At 29.3% G+C, this 19,288-nt stretch overlaps 1 protein-coding gene across 2 annotated transcripts in view; it reads right to left on the bottom strand.

Moving 5' to 3' along the window:
- Positions 1 to 19,288, bottom strand: part of LOC123291979 (neurexin-1) — a 357,550-nt gene that overhangs the window by 4,158 nt on the left and 334,104 nt on the right. For both annotated transcript variants that reach the window (XM_044872472.1, XM_044872471.1), the window contains exons 10-11: positions 18,679 to 18,863; positions 18,442 to 18,618 (exon numbers count right to left, since the gene is read on the bottom strand). In XM_044872472.1, the coding sequence (XP_044728407.1) occupies positions 18,442 to 18,618; positions 18,679 to 18,863 (362 nt within the window). The remainder of the gene's footprint in view (positions 1 to 18,441; positions 18,619 to 18,678; positions 18,864 to 19,288) is intronic.

Raw genomic sequence — 19,288 nt, 5'->3', positions numbered from 1 at the left:
AGCAGCCAAATGTCGACAGGGTTGAAAACTGTTTATGTATTCATTTACAAGTGCATTCCATTTTCAACTTTATTTACATTTGCCAGCTTCCTGTCATTTTGATACTTTTTGTGTTTTCAAAGACTTTTAACCATACAGCAATTAGAAACTAAATCTTAGAGAAAAACGGAAATTAAAAAATAATTTTCATTAATCAAATAGTTACTTTTAATTTTATGGCTTAGTGAATATTGGCTAAACATATGAAAATATTTTGGGAAGGAGGAGACCTAAATCTCTTTAACTATAAACGTTTGGAATAGGATGATTTACCATTACTTCTGATGCAGTTGAATAATAAATTTTGACTTATTATCTACTTGTATAGTGTGACATTTTAAAAACTCAATCGCGTTACGTAGTTCTATTTTACTGACAAAGGGTATATTTATCAAACTGTATGGTTTTTCTTCGAAAAACAGTACAGAAAACTTAAAGGAAATCAAAAAGAGGGTAGAAATATTTCTAAGCTTATGTGCCGATAGGTGATGGATTTATAAGCCTATAAGCGCATTAATCCGAAAGTTCACAAAAGATTTTCATCGAATTTTTATGATTTGCTCTTTTTATGTACCAGCACAGTAAAAAAAGTTTCTGGACTGAAGTAAACGGGGTTTTCGTGATTCTCGATAATCTATCATAACAAGTAAATATTTCTTGAATATACGATCTCAATACTCAAGTCAAGAAAATAATTAGGTACTTGATATTGTATAAAAATATTCTTTAAACAAAAAAATATTTACTCGCTTCAAGAATTTATTTACTTGCTACCATGTTAAGAATATATTTCTTGTAACAACTTCTTCTTTTTTCATGTATAACGTAATAATTATATATTAAAAGTTATCTACTTAAATATGATATACGGATGTCACCTGAGCCAAGGATACCGTTATTTTTCCTCATATTAGTATCTCTTATAAGAACTTTAATATTAGGTATATTATGTAAAGAATTTGTTAAACAAAAACGCTCATATTTATAAATCTGCTTTAATCTTATACGTGAATCCCTAAGTCTACCAGAATCCCGACTTTCCCTCCCAACTCATTGGCCTTCATCGAATACCTCGTATTCATAAAATTAATTGGCATTTTAATAACATTCATGAACGTTGTGAGTGCATGTTTTTATATAAATCAATTAATTTGAATATCTCAGAAATCGAGAGAAAAGCCGAGAGAATCTTTAAAATTAATCCTCTTTAATATAATATTTAATAACTATATTATTACGATCTTTAGTAAAATACGCCTACCAAGTATCTCACAATATTGTTCTAATAATAGTTTCGATGGTTTTCCCATTCTATTTTATTCTATTATTGCGTTTGGGAGATGCTCCCACATGTATCAAGTCTAAAAACCCGGTCCTATTTTTGAAAACAAATTTGCAATTACCGAAGTTATATCACTTCTTCTCAGCGAAAAAATATCACATCTGATTTGAATGTATGAAAAATTGAAAAAGAAGTCGTTTTTCAACGTTAAAAATAAATATTATTAAATGAATTTTGATACCATGCATGTATGAAATATATCAAGGTATATTAAGTTTAGTTCCAAGTTTGTAATTTAACTATTAGCTATATCAAAAGTACTGCAAAAAGAAACCATAAGAAATATTTGTGCAACAACTCAATCCATGCCGTTCAGTTTCAAATTGTTTTGACAAAACACGCTTGTTGTGCTAGTAGTTTGTTCATGTTTGCACCACTTCCAAAACAATTCTTTTATATATTTTATAGAAAAGAAACACAAAAAATTTAAATAATTTGAAAAAATGTTTCATTTACTTTTAATGTAAAATGCACATATTAAAAAGTCAAGTAAGTTGTCATTTCTAATATAACATTTCATTCTAAAAAATAAAACTCACTGCTAAGAAAAAAGCACGCAGGAATCAACTTTGGATATTTGGACGTAAATATATGGAAGATAGAGAAGTTATTGGCAGCTGCACGTTTGCACGTCATAAGGCAGATGGCTTTTATTTTTGTCAAGAAATTTAGTGGATTTTCGTGATATTATATTGCCTGCTTTTGTAACATAACGTAGTGCAAACAAAATTAACCTATAATAATTGATGGCATGCAATTCACAACGGCCGAATGGGATCAAAGGGTTAGGTAAAAATGATAAAAAATAGTACAACTAGTGTTTTCAATATGCATGCCGGTATAAAACATTTAAGTTTGCATCATAAAAATACTCTGCGAAAATTGGCATGTACCTCGTATGACCAAGGGTGGAAAATTTTTTGTAAATGTTAAATTATAACAACATTTTTCCAAAATTTTCCATCGTTGGTCATACGAGGGTCGCATGCCAATTTTTGCAGAGTATTTTTATGATGGAAACTTTAATGTTTTACATCGGCATGCATTTTGAAAACACGGAAATGTCCTATTTTTCTCATTTTACGTAGCTCTTTGAGCCCATTTGGCCATTGTGAATTGCATGACATCAACTATTAAAACTTGACTTTGTTTGCACTAGCTTTTGTTACAAAGGTAGACAATATAATATGAAAAACCACGGAAAACTACTGAAATTTTTACAAAAAGGCCTTATGACGTGCAAGCATGCAGCCACCAATACCTTCTCTATTTTTCATATTTTAGGGGTTACTTCTTAATTCTTAAAAAGCATGCAGTAGAAAATGGGAGACTGTTTTCTGTCAATATTTACCGGCCTATAAGTTAAACCATGAGTTTTTATTTTGAGAGAATTAACAGGGTGTACATTTTTGTTAAAATTGTAGCTTCGTTGATCATCAGAATTAATTTAAATTTTCAATATTATTCATTTATGTTGCAATTATGTAAATAATACCATACTACTTTTCATTTCCTTAGAAATACAAGTCTACGGTTCAAAGCAAGGGAACTTATTAGATCTGGTTTAGAACATCTAAATAAAGGTCTTCACTAAAGTTTAGTTTTGTTTTAATTTTTTCAAAGTAAAATACTAGTTTTACTGGATTATTATATATGTAGGTATTTATGAATGTATGTTTGTGTATATGGTAGTTCAAAGTATTATATTATAACCCGAAGGTATTTTAATAAGCTCTTAAGCACGACCTGGCGTAACAAAAAAACAGACACGAATTATACACGACGACGCTCAGAATAAAAGGAAAGTCTATCTACCATTATTATTTTTATACAAAAACTGTATGTATACAAAGTCTAGGCGTATGAGTGAAAAAAGAAAATATCAGCGAGTAGTTTTTATTTTGGTGATTCAACCATGTTTTTATGGATCTTCATTTAATGAATAGAAAATTTAGTACATAGATATAATAACTTTCCCAAAGCTGAAATTCCCAACTAGTTTTTGAATGAAATAAATTGGCAGTATAGTCGGTGTGGTACTAAAGTCGTCTGAGTGCGACCCCTGTAGTTCACACGACTAACTTCGCAGAGGGAGGAAAAACATTAAAAAAAGATCTTGTTAGCCTTCATAGATTATTCTTCGAACATGTAGTGCAGCTTATGCTGGAATGATCATTATCTCCATAGATAAATGATGAGTTTTATCTAGTTTTCAAATTCTGTTTATTCAGTTTTTTCCAGTTTTTTTATTACCTTTAAAAAACGGCTCAATTTATTCTGCTTTTTCAGTTCTTAAATACGCGTTTTCGCGTCGAATAAGCATAGTCACGTGGTAATGACATAACTGGTTCGCGAGATAATCGATGCTAAATAATCCGAACAAACATACGTTCACACACATACGTACACACACACACAGACATCACATTAAATCCATCCATAAAATTTTCAAAATCGGCCCCATTACGTTTACGGAGACAATATTTGAAAAAATGTCAAAAATTCGATTTTGAATTTCGGAAATCGGTCATAAACTTCAATAATATTTCCAAAATATTTGCAGTTATTATTATTATTCTTATTATTCTTATGAGATTGCAAAGAATTATTAAGTTATGAAAAATTTACAAATACAATATCTCAATAAATCTTATTGGGCCTTTAATAACTGTAATCAGTGATAATATTTGTACAATGTTTTAAGGTGATTGAGAAAATAAGATTCCGGCGAAGTTTCATTGCCCTAAAAGTTGGGGATGGTAAATGTTTGCCACACAACCAACATACACGTTTTGTATCAAAATTAGAGGAGAATAGTATTTTATCTGGTAATGTCCGGGACTATGCAGGGTGGTAGATAAATGAAGTGAAGTGTGTTCATGGTTTGAGGCGTGGAGAGTTAAAGCGATAGACTGAGTGGTGATGAGGATATTATTGCATGTAGGCGCAATAAAAAGGTGTTGTTTATCTTTAGAAAAAAGCTTATATGAATAAATCACGTTTTTACATATGTTATTATGCATATAGATCATTTGTTTAAAAAATTTCTTTTGAATTCTCTTCGAATTATCTCGAAACCTTACAAACCTGCAAATAAAGATTTTAGGCAGTATTTTGGGCTAGAAATTTGAATAAATCGCTGTTTTTCTTTTATATAAATCGATTCATTTTTTATTAATCGATTCTTTAAAGGTATAATTCTAAAGGTATAGTCTTTATAAAGGTATAATCTTTAATATGTCCTTAAACGGATTTTTCAAAATTATTTTCGAGGATGCAGCGGATTTTCTGGTAACGTAGTTCGAATTAATCACACTGGATTGCGAGCTTATGCTGTTTCAAAAGAAGCCGGAATTGTTTCTCAAACTTAAAACACGTTTTTCTTAAAACTACATCTGTCGAGGTGGTTAACATGATATCTGAAGTTCTACTTGACCGACCCCTTTGAAATTTGGTGGGAATTTTCTTTATAAATCTTTATATCGTCTGTGTTTTGGATTGCCCTTATGTGATTTTTTTTTTTTTTTTTTATTATTTATTTATTTATTTTTTTTTTTTGGCTATGATCCAAACGATGTTGCCATCGTTTTACTGATTAAGAATTTTTAATTTTTTTTTGTTTCAAAACTCTGCAAGGGTTGGAATCGTGTGAACCCGAGTGCATCTTTTTTTTTTTTGTTGATCTCACTTCATTGGCTTGTAATTTGAGAAATTTTTGATTTTTTTTTTAAAATTTGTTTTTTGTATTTTTAAAATGTCAAAAAAGTTTATGTGAAAAAATGGCTACAAAAATGTTTGTTATGTTTTTTATCTTAGTTTTAAAAATGAAATAATATCTCCTTAAATAAAATCCTACCCAAAACTTTGTATTATGTGCTTCATTTTCATGCGGCCACGCAACCGGAAATGCCCCAATTGGTTAATTTTATGAACACCTATACCAAAATTTTATTTGTATCATCAATATTTTTAAGCATTATAAATTTGGGACTAAAGTTAATATGCCTTTATATATATATGTCATATATACAGGGTATATATTCAATAGAAAATGTAAAACGTCTTTACCATAAAAAATAATTAAAATTCCTATCCATAGAACATGATATATGAGCCGTACGATGTAACTTCATAAATTAATCGTAATAGACAAATTTATATTATAAAAAAAAAATTTCCATGACATGGGAAAATTAAAGAAAATACACTCATTCCATTTTGGGGTATGATTGTGAAACAAAAATGTATGCATGTTTCATTTTACAAAGATGAATGGTATAATATACGTTTGATTTATTATTTAAGGGAGTGGGTGACTTCTGTTTTGTCATTACAGACATACACACATAGATAATGACATTTGTGTAAAATATACCTTTACATATAATGAATGGCTGAAAATGAAAGGTAAGTATTTTTACTTCTATGCAGAGAATACAAAATATTATGTCATAACGAGGTACAAAACCTTTTTATGGGAAATAGTTTATTCCAACCCATAGACCAGAAAGCTGGATTGATTTTAATTTTTTTTTAACTCCCGAACTAAAAAAAGGGATGTTATAAGTTTGACCGCTATGTGTCTGTATCTGTCTGTGCTATCGTGGCGCCTGAACGGATGAACCGATTTTAATTTTTTTGGTTTCATTTGAAAGGTAATTTAACGGAGAGTGTTCTTAGCTATGCAAGCTTCGGTTCAAGTGTAAGCTTAGGTTTCCGTAGCCGAAAAAACTAAAATATTGGCATTGCTTTTCAAAATCGATTCAGTTTGGAAAAGGCATGACATATAATTTTAACATATAAATAATTACTATGGAAATGAATGGTCAAATAAACCTGGCTCAATTCATATCGAAAGGGAAATTGTAAAATAATTAGGTAATTCAAAACAATAGTTCAAAAGAACAAAGTCAACTAAAATATTTCAATTCCAATTGAAATATTTCCAAAAATTTGTCCCAAAAAATGATAGCTCTCTATGTATCCTTTTCATCTCATCTGATGTCCTTGATCATCACTTTGATATTGATTTAAGAAAGAGTGTTATGAGTTTAAAGTGTTTATCTGTGCGTCTGTGTGTTTCTCAGTGGCATCGTAGCCCTTAAGCGGTCGAATCGACATGATTGAGTTTCCAAAAATCGGTTTGCAAGGGATAAATCGCATTTGTCGGGGTTTTATTAAATTTTGTAAATTTTACTTGTTTAAATATGATATCATTTCATTTCATAAAATAAACCTTGAATAGGCGAAAATCATTTATTTGTGAAAATGTGAAAATCTTCTACCGATTTTGTATAAATATGAAATGCTAATGAAACTAAATGTGTTAATTAGTCAAAAATATAATCTTCTATACCTCATTTAAGAAAGTATGTACAGCCTTCCCGTATTTTATTATTTTATTAAGAAGGTTGCACGACATTTAAAAGAAACTGTAAATCCTAGAGTTATTTTCTTTATTGCAATTTTAAGTTAATATTTAAAGTAAAATTATCAAGTTTAAAATAATGGCATACAGGTGGCGATTATTTGATTGATTTTTAATAGGTAGATACTCGTATTCCATTATTATTATATTAATAATTAATTATTAAATTTATTTTATTAATTATTAAATTTCTATTATTATTTATATTTATTCAATTTCTTTTTAACAGATTACGTCAATAAAGTGTTTCTATTTTATCGGGTCACAAATTAGAGCACCCTTTAATTTGATTAGCTTTAGCAAGCCACAAAAACCGTTCTTTCTGGAGTCAATACCACCAGAAAAAGTACGTAATTTCGGCTAGGGAATACAGAAAAATTAATTTTTAGTTTCCCATTTTTTGAAACTTTTCAGGTGTCTAAATACCAAACATACTGCTTTTCAAAAGCTAGAAAATATGAGTTCAAGATATAAATTCCACTTGAATATTTGAGTTAACAAAATCTTTAAGGCTGCTTGAAAGTGAACGCGCTTAGACCAGTGATGTCTAATGGTATAGTGGCGTATAACTACTAATCATACTCTATGAAGCGGTTCATTTTCCTTAATCAAACTTCGATTAGTTTTAAAGTCAATAGCTATTTTGGCTAGCTAAATTGAAGAGCCTCTTGATTGAATCTGAGTACTCCTGAAAAGAATATAAAGCAATGTGCTATCATTCGGGTCTTCGTCAATAAAGTAGGATTCTGGTTACTATGTTAGCAGAGAAAGTAAATAGACAAACCTATATAGACTAATTTTATTTTCACGTGGCTACTAGTGAATATAGTACGATAATTACGTTACGCTTTAAAATATCCAATTTTATTCATTCGGAAACCATGTTAAGTAATAGCCCTTTTTTCTACTTTCAAACGTTTTCTTTCAAACGTTCTACTTCTTACGTCTCTATTTTAGAAAATTTCACTACTCACTTTGACCTCAAGGTCTGATCTATGTGTATAAAATATCGCGCCCTTAAAACACGTACACGTGTGGAAAGAATTGTCTTAAGAGAAGGCATGGTTGAAAAGTGGTTTGGACGAGGGGAATCTATCACATAAACTCTATATAAATATTTTCGATATATATACAGAGGATTTGTGGCACATTCTCAAAACTTTGTGAATGTGTTGGGTTCAAATCAAATTACATTTGCCTAAAGGACTTTCATATGGATAATCATTTTACGACACCATTAAATTCGAATATATAATACTTTTGAAAAAAAAATTATGAATGCTTTATGTACTTTTTTGTTTAGATTTTGTAAAAATTAAATACAAAAAAATTTAATTTTACATATTCAAGCTTTTATTCATTCATGTATTATAAATTATACTGAAAATTGCTAAGATAAATCTCAGCATGTTTTCTCAAAGCAAACATCTTGTGCATAATGCATGCACAATTAATCATATAAAGATAGAACTCAGTGAGTTAGAAGAGAGGCTATTGTATGTGCTATGTGTACCTTAGTAGGCCAGTACCCTTATTTGGAGACCATCTTTTTTAGGTACACACTTTGCGACACCAAAAACAAAAATTCAAAATAGTTACACAAAAATTTGCCTCAAAACGATCTTTTTGGTGCTTTTTTGAAAAATTTTGAAAAAGCGGTTTTTTGTTTTTTGGGAAAATTATTCATTTTCGCTAATAACATTAAATAGGAAAGATAATTTAAAAACAATTATTTTGAGCTTAACCCTGTATCTTTATCCGCTCTCTAGTTATAAGCAATTGAAGTTTTGAAATTGACAAATATATTTATTTTCTTGAAAACGGCGGATTTGGGGTGTGAATTACAGCATGGGAAGGTCGCACTTTTTATGTACTATTTATGATATTTTTTTCGTATTTGTATTAATAATAGAAACGAGTCTACACCTGTTTGTTTTGTTGACAACTGAGGGGGTTAGCGACCAAAGTATGACTAAATATCTATACAAAATATAAAAAAAATCAAATTTTTTTATTAACTTTAGCCTGGCAGTAATTGCAGAATTTACATTTTGAGCGTTTTTTCAAAAATTTGGTCATTTTTGGAATTATTTTAAAAATAATTTTAATATTTTTATTTGAAAAAGTTAAAACAAATTAATTAATAACTAAAAATGTAATTTTAATTAATTTTTGAAAAATGCACCAAATGTTTATTCTGCAATTACTGCCAGGTAAGTTAATAAAATTTGATTTTTTGTAGATATTGAGTCATACTTCAACCTAAGGGGTTCATTTGGGTCAATAATTACCTATTTTGTCGGCGGTGGTCCATTTTCAAAAAAAAAAAAAAAACAGGTATAGCCATGTTTGATAAAAATATATTCATCTGTTCAAAGAGCAATTTTTCCGCTGAACCGTAAGTAAATGTATTAAATCCCTTTTGTGGCACAATTGAATGTATCGAATAACTCCTCACCCCTCCCCATAATTATTATATATAAACTCTCTTTAATCCAGTATTTCTTTTAATCTGTATCGTAACATAAATGAGAACGGAAAAAAATCGAAACACTAGATTATTTTGTAAAATAAAACTTAGTGCGAGTTTTTTTTCCTGTCAAATTGGGGAAAACTTTGGAGAATCTTTGGATTATTTATAAGTTAGTGGTATATTTATTGGCGAAGTTTCTGATGGAAATATTTCATACTTGATTTAATTCTGCGGTGATATCAGGGAAAGTTTTATTATGACTGGTGTATTATAGAGGCGTAAATTCAACCGAAACCCCCCAAAGAGTACGATTCAGTTATTTAAAAAGGGTTAAATATATATTCAACTATTTATATAATATACAAGAGAGTGTTGTGCCTTGGACGGAGAACTAACGATTATTACATCATTATAAAAGTAATTTTTCAAGTAATAGAAATTCCGTATTATATTCCCAGTGAACGAAATGAGTTGATATACGATTAATTTTTGGAAATATTGAAAAAAAAATGTTATTGAAAGTATTAATATATTTAATTCTAAAACCATCAAAAATTCAGTTTCAAAAATTTAAAAGAGAAAACTTGTTATCCATTGGACAAATTTTATTACTATACAAAATTTAATTTTTATAAAAAAAAAAAAACACACACATTGATCGTACTGCTGCTTCATTTCTCTTTGGTATGCAACCTTTGATTCCATTCATTGATCCAAGGTACATTGCTATCAAGGTACAAACTTTATCCTAATATTATCAAAAATATAATATTTAATATTATGTTAAGGACAAGGGTTGAAAACATGTCCATATTATTAACATGTCCACATATATCAATACAATACACTGAACGGATGGACAATGTGTACCCTAATTAGGGCACTAAATATGAAACTCAACAAGTTGTATATTATGTAATATCTCAACAATGGCATCAAATAAAGTGATAAGATTAACATTATATAAATATCTATATATGTAATTTTTTGAAATATATGTACTCTTGGTTTTAGTGGTTGAAAACCCTTTTTTGTCAATTATTCCTGTTACAAAGTGAACATGATTTTAATCTAATTAACACAAAATGCGAACTTTGTTGTCTGATATATTTTGATGAGTTTTTAGGAGACATTATTATTATAAATATATAAAATTTAATATAATGTATCAAGCACGGATCCAGAGGTTTTCCTTTTCCCGGTGTAAGTGTAAGTCACTTTAAAGATATGTATTTTAATTTATATCCAATATATCCCATTTATGGTAATTATCTCTAGCCATATGCACTATCTCACCAACGTTTAAGTTTGCTGGTTCAAAGCTGTCTAAATACTTACCTTTTTCATTTGCTACACAATCATTCCACTTTATTTTAAATATTCTTTTCAAACATCAAACTTCAAAAGATTCAATTGATTTCTTAAAATTTTTCAAAATTTTTATTAATAGTCTAGTCAACCCTCGTAGCTCAGTTGGTTAAGGCGTAACCAATTTCTTTCGCGATATGTCTAGGGAAGCGGGTTCCATTCCCATCGTCATAACAAAAATTAATTTAAGTAATAGTTGTGTTGGGCTGGTGTTGTGCATGCTATATGTCTGAATATGTATGAAGAAGATGCACTCAGCCTCTAAAAATAATTGAGAAGCTGATAAATCCAAATTATCAGCGGAAAAGGCGGCAAAACACATATATGTGTTTCATAATGGGCTCTATAGCCTAGACTGAACGTATGCCAAGACTGACCTTACAAAAATGTTTTCAGCACTAGTTGTTTTGATTTCATTTTAGTATTTTTATTGCACAGGATTTTCTTAAGTTCGTTAAAATAAACTTTGGCTGTTGTGATTCGTTTTTTAATTTTGTTATTGAAACTTCCGTCATACGATATCAGGGAACCTAGGCAGTCATGTTTGACGACAAATTTAACGGTGGCAATATCGATTAGAATATAACAAGGCTGTGCAGTTCTCCTTTTTTTCATTCTCCTTATTTATTAATGCTTGAAGTTTATGTTCATTCTCAGCTATTAAAATAGTACCATCAGCATATCTCAGATTAGTGACATTTTTACAATCTATTTTAATCCCTTCAAGTTTGCATCCCTGTCTTACACCTTTTTTGGTTGGTATTTGTTTTGATGAAGTCAGTCCTATATTTATTACCGAAGATTGTTTCCAGTACATATTGACAATTAACGTAATTTCCCTTGACATATATTTATGGTTTCTGGATTATTCAAAGGCATTTAATCTAGTAAATTACAGAAAATTAATAGAAATGGAAAAAATGAACATTAATTCAAGGGGTATGTCTGGCGATTACGTCGTTAGGTCGTCTATTATTTACCATAAATGGGATATATTGGATATAAATTAAAATACACATCTTTAAAGTCATTACCCTTATAAGGTTACAATAAATTTACAATCAGCTTCAATTCCTGGACCAATTCTCGTCCAGGTGGTCTTGGTCTTGTAAGTCATATTTGGTCTTGCATATGTATCGGCAAGATCAAAGTAAATCCTCAAATATTCAACAACCAGGTAGTTGATTATAGAAGGACCAAAATTAATGTGTATGAGAAAATAGCAAAATACAAGTCTAAGAGTCTATGATAAAGTTAGTCTATTTAATCAAAGTTTTAATCATGGAACTTTCATGATGATTTATGTATTTTTGTAATTATTAAATAATTTTGAGATACAAACATGCATTCTTTTATTTGATCATATGGCGTCAATCAACCAACGTGGATCAGAAAATCTTTATTAAACCTGTAGTTCTTGATTTGATTAGTTAATTTTGAAAGCAATCAAAATGATTTTGATCAAATTTAAATTGTGAGAAAGTTTGCCATCTAAAATTATAATACATTTTATTTAAATTTGTGTTAGCAAATGCCTTTGTAAAGCATAAATAATCGACTATATAAGATTTTGAATAGATACTTTTTACAAAAAGTTATTTATAGTTACTACTTTACAGCTATTACGTGATAAATTTTTATTACGTCATAAAAAGGTTATGCGACCCCTGCAACAATTTTCTGGATCCGCACTTGCATATATTATATATATAATATTTTAAAAGCTCATTTTAAAGCTTTAATTATAATGTTTTCCATATATTTGCGTACATATGTATATGTCTGTGTGCCTAGCAATGAGTTCTTATAAATTTATGACAAAGGATTAAATTAATAATTTTATCACATATAAATTAAAATATGTATAATACATTATTACATTTCCTATTTGTTTGTGAGAATTACTGTGCAAATGAATACTATTCACGCTACTGTTGAAAATTTTTTCCAAAAGAAAGTGATAGAAAATTTAATTTAAGAATAAAAATTTAAAGAAACCTACGACATAAAATCAGGTCTGATCAATTCGTATTTGACTCGCAAGCTCATAGCAGATGAACTGGTTTTGATTTTTTGTTTGTTTGAAAGGTAGTTGGATCGAGAGCGTTAGTTGTACCTATTTTCTAGTTGTTATCGAGCCCTAAACTCCTTTTTGAAACATCTAAGAACACTCTCGATCAAACTACCTTCCAAATAAAAAAAACAACAACAAAAAATCGGTTTATCCGTTTAGGAGCTACGAAGCTACATACAGATACACAGATACACAGATACGTTAAACTTATAACATCAATCAGACAAATTATTTTAATAGTGGAAAGTGTTTTTGGGATTAATTAATTAATTTTTGGAACTAGCCGCCTTTTTGGCGATTCTAATTGTAAAAATTCGACTTCATATTAAAAATTCTCCTTTTGTTTTGAAAAGTTTTGAGGAGCTGCTTTATAGAAAGTCGTACGATTCTTTCATTTTGACCAAAATGTTGAAAATTACTCTAGAACTAAGTTTTTTTGTATGTGATTTTTGTATACCTCGTATTTAGTTATCGTTTAAACAAAAAAGCTAATATCTTTATTTAGGATTTTTGTTTACGGTTCCGTATCTCATAATAACTATAGAAAAGCAGTGATGATCAATTAACGGAACAGCAGATTTTCTTGAAACAACTAAGAACACTATTGATCAAATTACCTTGCAAACAAAAAAACCAAACTCGGTTCATCCGTTCAGAAGCTGCGATGCCGCAAATGAATCGATCAGACTTGATTTTTTTTTAAAATTTTTAATTTAATATTATTTTCATCATCTACCGTTTGCAATTGCCTCTCGATACAATGCCTATAAGACGAGTTTTTACAATTATTTAAATTTTTATAAAACTTTAAAAAACGATTCCAAAAAAGTTTTTTTTGTTATAAGACTATAGTAACAAATATTAACTTTAAACATAATTTATATATTTAAACTTTAATGAAAAGCAGCAAAGCTTCATTAAGCAAATTAGGTTAGTTGTAATCTGTGAATGTTCTGCGTAACATTCTTTGAAGAACAAAAATTGGTTAAAAGCAAATAAAACATCCTTTGTAGCAATGAACAACCAAGTTTAGTCGACTTTTACCATAAGAATCGTCAATAAGCCATCTTGTATAAAAATTTTAATAAGAAAATGTCAATTAGCTATTTATTGCATGGAAAACAGTGCAGAAAGAGGAAAAAATATAATACTAATGCAGAAAAGAAATACTGAAAGTACGAGTAAAGAAAAATAATTTTTTCAGGACGTTTCACTATAATTTATTTATTTTTCTGACAGTAGTGTAAATTCTTCATCTTTAATGTACGATATTTAGTTTGTTTGCATACGAATACAGAATGTCACGGCAATTTAATTTGGGAATAAAACTGTGATCGTTTAGGGGTAAAAATCTAAGAAGTATTTGTTTTTCTCCTTTTTTTTGATTGCAAAAGGTAGTTCCACACTACTCTAAGGAGTCCAAATAACATACTAAAAAAGCAGCTTAACATCGCCTTCCAGTCGCCATTTGTACTAGTTATCGAAAGTTTTTAAGTATTTTCTAGAAAACTTTTTTTTAGTTTTTTTTTTTTTAAATAATGTTATTAATGTAGAATTTGACTGGCGTACAATAGTTTCGTCTTATATTTAAGAAACTAAATAAGTTGAATACATTTTTTTTATTTGTTTGTGCAAATTTTCAGAAAAATATATTTTCTATATACGACAATATATACACATCTTAACATTTCCTAGAGATACTATGAACTCACAGTTAGAAATAAATAATAAGTACTCGAAGGTAAGCCAGACAGTCGGTTTGTAGGTATATATACATCGGTGTTGAACTATAGTAGGAATACAAACTATAAACATTCTTAGGCATGCATCAAGAGATATAATATATTATTCTACTACGATGCTAGGGTATGTCGTAAACTCATAAGGTAAGTGGACTTTGTCTAGGTATGTCTGCTATATACATAATTAATTAGTTACTATGTTAATTTTCTCAAGTGAATATTATTATTTTATTATCAGAATATTATGGTATAGGATGTTCTAAAAATAAATTTTCTTTATATTTGTCTTTACTATAATCAGATTGCTCAATGTGTGTTTGCGCATTGAACAAAAACAATAAGCTGATTTCGATGAAATTAAAGAACCCCGCAAGATTAGATAGACTTTCTGTGAAACTTTAACTAACCTACCCTAAAATGTTCTCTAGATCGTTTTGACCAAAAGCTCTCACGGGTGATATACTATAATGTATAACTAAACATATAACTATTATGTATGTGAGGCTTTGATCGCCCGCTTTAGGAGTTTTTTTTTATTTAGAATTTTCATTTTTTACCCATTTATTCTTATAATAAATATTTAAGAAATTTAGTGCAAATAGTTGGCTCTATATTTGAATAAATAAATTTTATTGCCGAAAAGATGTGCAAATACATAAAGGCCCGTCACAGTTAAAAAGTTAATTAAAAAATGCATCAAGTGAATATTTTTTATCCACACGTTATTCAGTGTGTCGCATTTAATATTTGAATACATACGATTATTATATTATCAATTTGTCCAGTTTTTACTTTTCATAGCACACTAGTAATAAAATTAAAAAATAAACTTGTAAAGACCAAAATAATGAAAAAATTAAAAATGCGAATGTTGTCATGAAAATCGGTATATGTGTATACCAAAATATTCTAAGCAACTTTTTCTAATAATTTTTTTCAATATGTCTAACCTCTGACGCTGATAATCTCTGACATTAGGTAAACTATCAAAAATCGACACTATTTGCCAGTTTGCAGTAGGCTGAATTTAAAGTTCAGATTTCAGATGATTCTTCGCTCGTCTGTATGACTGTGAAAAATTTCAAATCGGTATTCACATAAGAAACGAAAGTGTCTTCATATTAAATGCGAAACACTGTATGAGAGAAAATTTAAAATTTTTGAAACTTTGGTACATCCTGTGGTATTGAAAGGTGAGCAAGGTGCGATTAACAGTGCACCACGACTACTGTACCCATTGTCAGTGGAAAAATGAACCCATATCCTCTATCACAGTGGATTTTATGGCCTCAGTGTGTACCAAAAATAGCCCGGACGACCAAAGTTGGACGAGACCTCTAATAGGAAGGTAGTCGAATAATAAATTCAAAAATAGTTTTGCCCAACACTAAATTAAAGAGGATTGACGTTGCCCGACAAGTTGAAAATTACAATTAGACACCAAGTGAACTTTTTGATTTTTGTTTGTTTATCAACATTAATCCAATTTATTTATTATTTATATTTTGTTTACTAGTTTGCATACAATTTTTAACGTCTAGCCTTTCGGTTATATAATTGATGTTTATTTATGATACAATTCAAAACTATAAAAAGACAAATAATCTTAGAAAAGAGTATTGAAAAAAATACACTAGCACCAGGATTCGAACCCGGATCTCTTGGATTCGTGTTAAGATCCTTACCAATTTGGCTATACGAGCTCTTTATTATTCTAACTTCCTATTAGAGTAATAAAAAAATGGATATCCGCCAAAGTGAGGCATGTGCGTGCAAGCGTCTTGATTGCCCGCTGGTTATAGGCTATGTGGCGTCACATTTAATTGAATATAGCGCACTCTAGAGGACATAAAGGTATGATAGCACTATTTAAATATATATTAGTTGTTATACTTTCTCATGAAATTATAACCCCAAAATGGTTTAAATAAAATAAAGTTCAAAAACTAAAACCCCGACAATTACAGGATCGTGCTCTTAAAAGTATGAAAACAAAAAAATATTTTCATCTGTAATTGTTATGATAAGTAAAATTGTCAGTACAGTCGGGGGACCTCTTTTCGGTCCTGTGGAAAACTGTTTAATCTTAGAGGTCCCCCGACTTTAATGACGATTTTACTTATCATAACAATTTCAGATGAAAATGTTATCTTGTTTTCAAACTTTTAAGAGCGCGATTCTGTAATTGTCGGGGCTTTAGTTTTCGAGCTTTATTTTATTACATAACATATTGTTATTCGAATCACGCTGTATTTATATATGTGTTAGTAAAATGAGTAGTAATATTGTATGTATAACGTTAGTGTATTATGTTAAATTGTAAAATTGTTACGTAATCATATCAACAGCATTTAAAACAAACTAATATATAAGTTTAGTCAGACACTTTATATGTATATGCAGCTTTATTCATAATCCAAACATTGAGGTATCTAAATGAATTATTACAGTATTTCAGTAGCACTTAAATAATAGACTTAATGAATTTGTGTTCTTATTCGTGTCTTATAAACATACCCAGATATGTAATAAATAAATTATATTTTATATTCACAGGGTTCCAATCTTTTATACTTATCTCATGGTGGAGAAAACAAATTGTTCGTCAATAAAAAGATATAAAATGGAATAATGTTAGGTACACAAAACAGAAATATCAAAAGTATTTTAAACAAGTGAAAACAAACAATTGACTGAGTTAACAGTTATATAACTGATATTCCCATATAATACATACTATACAATTTGTGCTCTCACGGGTAAAGTAATGTTTACGAAAAAACGTTAGAAAACTAAAGTTGTTTATTTTTTATAAGGAATATTTAACCTTTTGTTCTATGTCTATGTTGCTCATTTACGAACTCGATCTCACTTTTCTACATCCTTAGCACGCTATTTGAGTAATCGTGATGACAGACAGACAGACATACGACAGACGGGCAGACAGACAACCGGAAATGTTGTTGTGCTAATTAGATGATTTTATGAACACCTATACCAAATTTTGTTTATAGTATCAATATTTTTAAGCGTTACAAACTTGGGACCAAACTTAGTATACCTTGGTATATTTCATATACATGGTATAAAATACAAAACACGCAAAAGTCAAGTAGAGCAATATTTTTAAATAACGAAAGGAATCAGCTGTCAAAAGTCAAAAGAACGCTTTAAGCACAATAATAAAAACTTTCTACAAAATAAATAATTATAACCACTATTTCTGTAATTGTTCTAAAATCTTTTTTTATTCAATGAAAACGATTAACTGGGTGACCTAATGAAAAGTTCATATTTTTAATATACTCAAAAAGTTAAGGATTACTAGAGCAAAAGTTTTTTGAAAATTAAAAAACATTTTTCCCTGTTATGAGTGTTATAACATTTTCAATAAGCGTTCTTCTTTTCCTTGCCTCTCATATATACTTACAGTAAATTTAAAAAATAAAACATCGAAAAACAGAAAAACAAATCTCGAAGATTTTTTCGTTATACCTTGAAAAGTTTGCGAGCAGTTAAAATGGAATTCGATTTATTAATGCATGAAAAAGATTATTTTAAAACTGAATGTAAACGTATTCATAATCATGCTATTGGAATTTTACAAATATACAAATTATACCTCTTGTATGTGAATATACTAATAAAATGTTAATGGTTTTCATAAAACATTTTCCGAGACGTCGTAGGTACATTTGTTAGGATGAATGTCTTATTAATTGGATCTCATTAATTTTATAGTGTAACGTGTAATTATTCTATGACTGTAGGCATAGTTTAAGTTTTTAAGTCATTCAAATTTTTATTCGCTAATAAAAAAAAAAAACCTTAATGAATTTTATAAAAAAAAAAACTGTAAATTATTCCAACAAAGCTAGACCATTTTTTTAGACCATGTAAATTTTCTGTACAAATTATTCTCAACCATCCAATCTTAATAAAAATACATAAACACTAAAAATTAATCTAACTTACTTTATCACGGCCTCCTAATCGTACAGCTAGTCTAATACGACTCGCCGCCACTGATAGTTCCACTCGATCACCAGACACCTCGGAACTCGTTGTCATTAAAAATGCTAAGGGACGAGCAGTGCGGAAACGCAACACAACTTCCTCAGTTTGTGTTCGTGTTTCATTTGGTAACCGAACCTATTCGAAACAAATTATTTGAATTTTGAAATAAATCTAGATAATACGCTGGTATCATACCACAAAATAACTTGACCCATTAAAGTGTAGTGTTGCTGCTTCTTTTCCACATGTAGGACCCGTAAAATTTGTTGCAGTGCAATCACAAATATGGCGATTCCAACCTTCAGAACATACACCCCCATTGTGGCATGGACGACTTGTGCATTGTGACCCATGAACATGACATGAAGTACGAACCGAGCCTATATAAAAAAAATTAATTAAACACGACTTCCTTTGAATAGGTGACTAAGAAGATTTTTCATTTTTCTTTTTTCTTTTAAATTGTAAAAATGCAGATCAATTATCAACAATTATCAAAAACTTGAAATAACTTGTGAATGGTTGAATTTATCAAATACAAAAATAAAAATTTACCCCTCACTTTCTCTATTCATTTGATTAGTAACCCATTCATTTTTAATAAAGGATAAACTATCGTTTAGTTTGGAACTGTATCACCCATCGATATCACCCATAAGTATTACCCATAAATAAATGAATATTTAAAACATAAACCTCAACAAATATCTGATGAGAGGAACACTTATGAAAGGATTTTATTTATTTTCGGTCTGTTCGCTTTCTTATATTATGGTCTCTAAACCTTGTTGATATTATTCAAGCC

Source organism: Chrysoperla carnea, chromosome 2, assembly GCF_905475395.1.
Source record: "Chrysoperla carnea chromosome 2, inChrCarn1.1, whole genome shotgun sequence".
NCBI lineage: Eukaryota > Metazoa > Arthropoda > Insecta > Neuroptera > Chrysopidae > Chrysoperla > Chrysoperla carnea.
This window is presented reverse-complemented; position numbering and strand designations above follow the sequence as displayed.